General features: G+C 39.1%; 1 protein-coding gene across 1 annotated transcript in view; it reads left to right on the top strand.

Annotated features, from left to right (window-relative positions):
• The first annotated feature begins 1,171 nt into the window (after window positions 1–1,171).
• LOC18034287 (L-type lectin-domain containing receptor kinase IX.1) overlaps window positions 1,172–2,303 on the top strand; it is a 2,082-nt gene continuing 950 nt past the window's right edge. The window contains exon 1 of the mRNA XM_006423576.2: window positions 1,172–2,303. This exon is cut by the window's right edge and continues 950 nt beyond it. Within this exon, the coding sequence (XP_006423639.2) occupies window positions 1,172–2,303 (1,132 nt within the window).

The following is a 2,303-nucleotide window of genomic DNA, read 5'->3' as shown; positions in this document are numbered from 1 at the left end:
TTTAATTTAGAACTTTCTACTTGTACACCAATATATAATATTAGAGGTGGGAGAAGAAACAAGGCATGGATTAGTTATAATTCTAGTACACAAAAAGATGAGTATTGCTTTCACTAGTTCAACAAACAATTCGGTAGTGCTACAACATTTTGACAATGGAATACATGGCACCTGAGCAACAGGCAAGGCTAGCAAAAGAATCTGGTGTCTACAGTTATGCCACTGTGGCTTTAAAAATCGCTTGTGGGAGAAAACCCATCAACCCAATGGCCAAAAAAGAGGGACGGGTCTATTTGATGCAGTGGATTTGAGAGGTCTATGGAATTGGGAAGCTGGTCACAGCAGCTGATCCGAGACTGCGGAAACTTTGATGAGCTAGGTGATTATTGGATTACAGTCACTCAACTCACGCGACATTTCAATTAAGTTCAGACGATAGTGGTTTGAATTCTTCGACTTATGGGACATTTCAATTAAGTTCACAAAGTTAGGACTTAGTTAATGGATGCAATTTAAGGACTTTTTTAATCACCGATGGTAGTTCCGTCAGATATAAGTGAACCATGAGAAATACCATTCGTATAACAGGCTCGTTTCTTAACTAATCAATCCTCCTTTAATGGGTGGAAGCATAAAGCGTAGTAAACATCACCGAGGATTGAAAAACCGAAAGCGTAGTAAAGAAAAGAGGATGGCTTCTGCACTTAAATCACTTTAAGATTAATCTAATATAAATTAGTGCCTCTAGAATTTATTTTGGTAAGGAAAATTTGAAAAGGATCATCAAGTTTACGTTTTGGACTTGAAAACGACTTAAAAATTGACTTTATTATTTCTTACAAATTTTATTTGCATCGAGGGCCAAAGGCCGAAGAGAAGCAACCAAGTAGTTACTTATGAAAAAAATTAATGAAACTTGCAATTAAAAATTATACACACAACTAATGTAATGCTTTTATTTCACTGTCACTCCATTTATTTCTATTTATTTATATAATTTTTATTGCCAAACAGAATTTGCATACTGGCACTTCCAGGCAATTTCCGAGTTTTCTGAATTGCCGCGTGGACAAATTTGACCACATTTCCACCGAACCTTATGAAGACTTTGTACTTGTCTGAATTTTTATAAGTTACCTTAAAATTTTTGTAGGCAGCCTCTATACCAAAAATGGCTAATTTCTTTATGATCATCATCTTGTTATCCCCAATAATCCAATTAGCAAATGCTTTATCTTTCAATTTTTCCGGTTTCTCCAATGATGGCAGCATCAACTATGAGAGAGCTTTCCCCGAAAACCAAGTGATTCAGCTAGCTTCAAGACGTGGTATGATTGGCCGGGCAACATATAACAAGCCGTTGCGTCTCTGGAATAATGCCACTGGAAATCTCACAGACTTTACAACTCACTTCTCATTTGTAATTGATTCTCAAAACAGAACCGCATATGGAGATGGGCTTGCCTTCTTTCTTGCGCCGCAAGGTTCAAGGATTCCGAATGCCACTAAAGGAGGTTCTTTAGGCCTAACCAATGACGGGGAGTATTTAAATTCATCTTCCAATCCATTTGTTGCTGTTGAATTTGATATCTATAGGAACGGCGGCTGGGATCCACCAGGTAACCATGTGGGTATTGATATCAATTCTATGAGATCTGAGACGAATTTGACATGGTGGGCTGATATCAGAAATGGGAAAATGAATGATGCATGGATTAGTTATAATTCCAGCACAAAGAAATTGAGTGTTGCTTTCACTGGTATTAGAAATAATGCCACAGTGAGGCAGTTTCTTGAGTATCAAGTCAACTTGAAGCTACATTTACCCGAGTGGGTTACTTTTGGCTTCTCGGCAGCCACTGGAAATGCATCTGCAATTCACAGGATTTACTCCTGGGAGTTCAGTTCAAGCTCGGAGACTGATGACAATATTACTAATTCACTCGTGCCACCAGGCCCAATTCGAAAAGGAAGAACGGAAAACAGAACACCACTGGCTGTGGGGCTGAGTGTTGGCGGAGGTGTTTTGGCTGGTGGGGTGGTTTTGATCATTTGGGTCGTTGGCATCAGGAGGAAGAGAAATGTGGATGATGGAGAAGATAATCAAGGGTTCAATGAGTACATCGATGATGAATTTGAAAAAGGAGCAGGGCCGAAGAGGTTTACGTATAAGGAATTGGCTCAAGCAACAAATGACTTCAATGACGATCAGAAATTAGGACAGGGAGGCTTTGGTGGGGTTTATAAAGGGTTTTTTAGGGAGACCAGCTCCTATATTGCAGTTAAAAGAGTGTCAAAAGGGT

Source organism: Citrus clementina, unplaced genomic scaffold (assembly GCF_000493195.1).
Source record: "Citrus clementina cultivar Clemenules unplaced genomic scaffold, Citrus_clementina_v1.0 scaffold_8, whole genome shotgun sequence".
Classification (NCBI taxonomy): Eukaryota; Viridiplantae; Streptophyta; class Magnoliopsida; order Sapindales; family Rutaceae; genus Citrus; species Citrus x clementina.
This window is presented reverse-complemented; position numbering and strand designations above follow the sequence as displayed.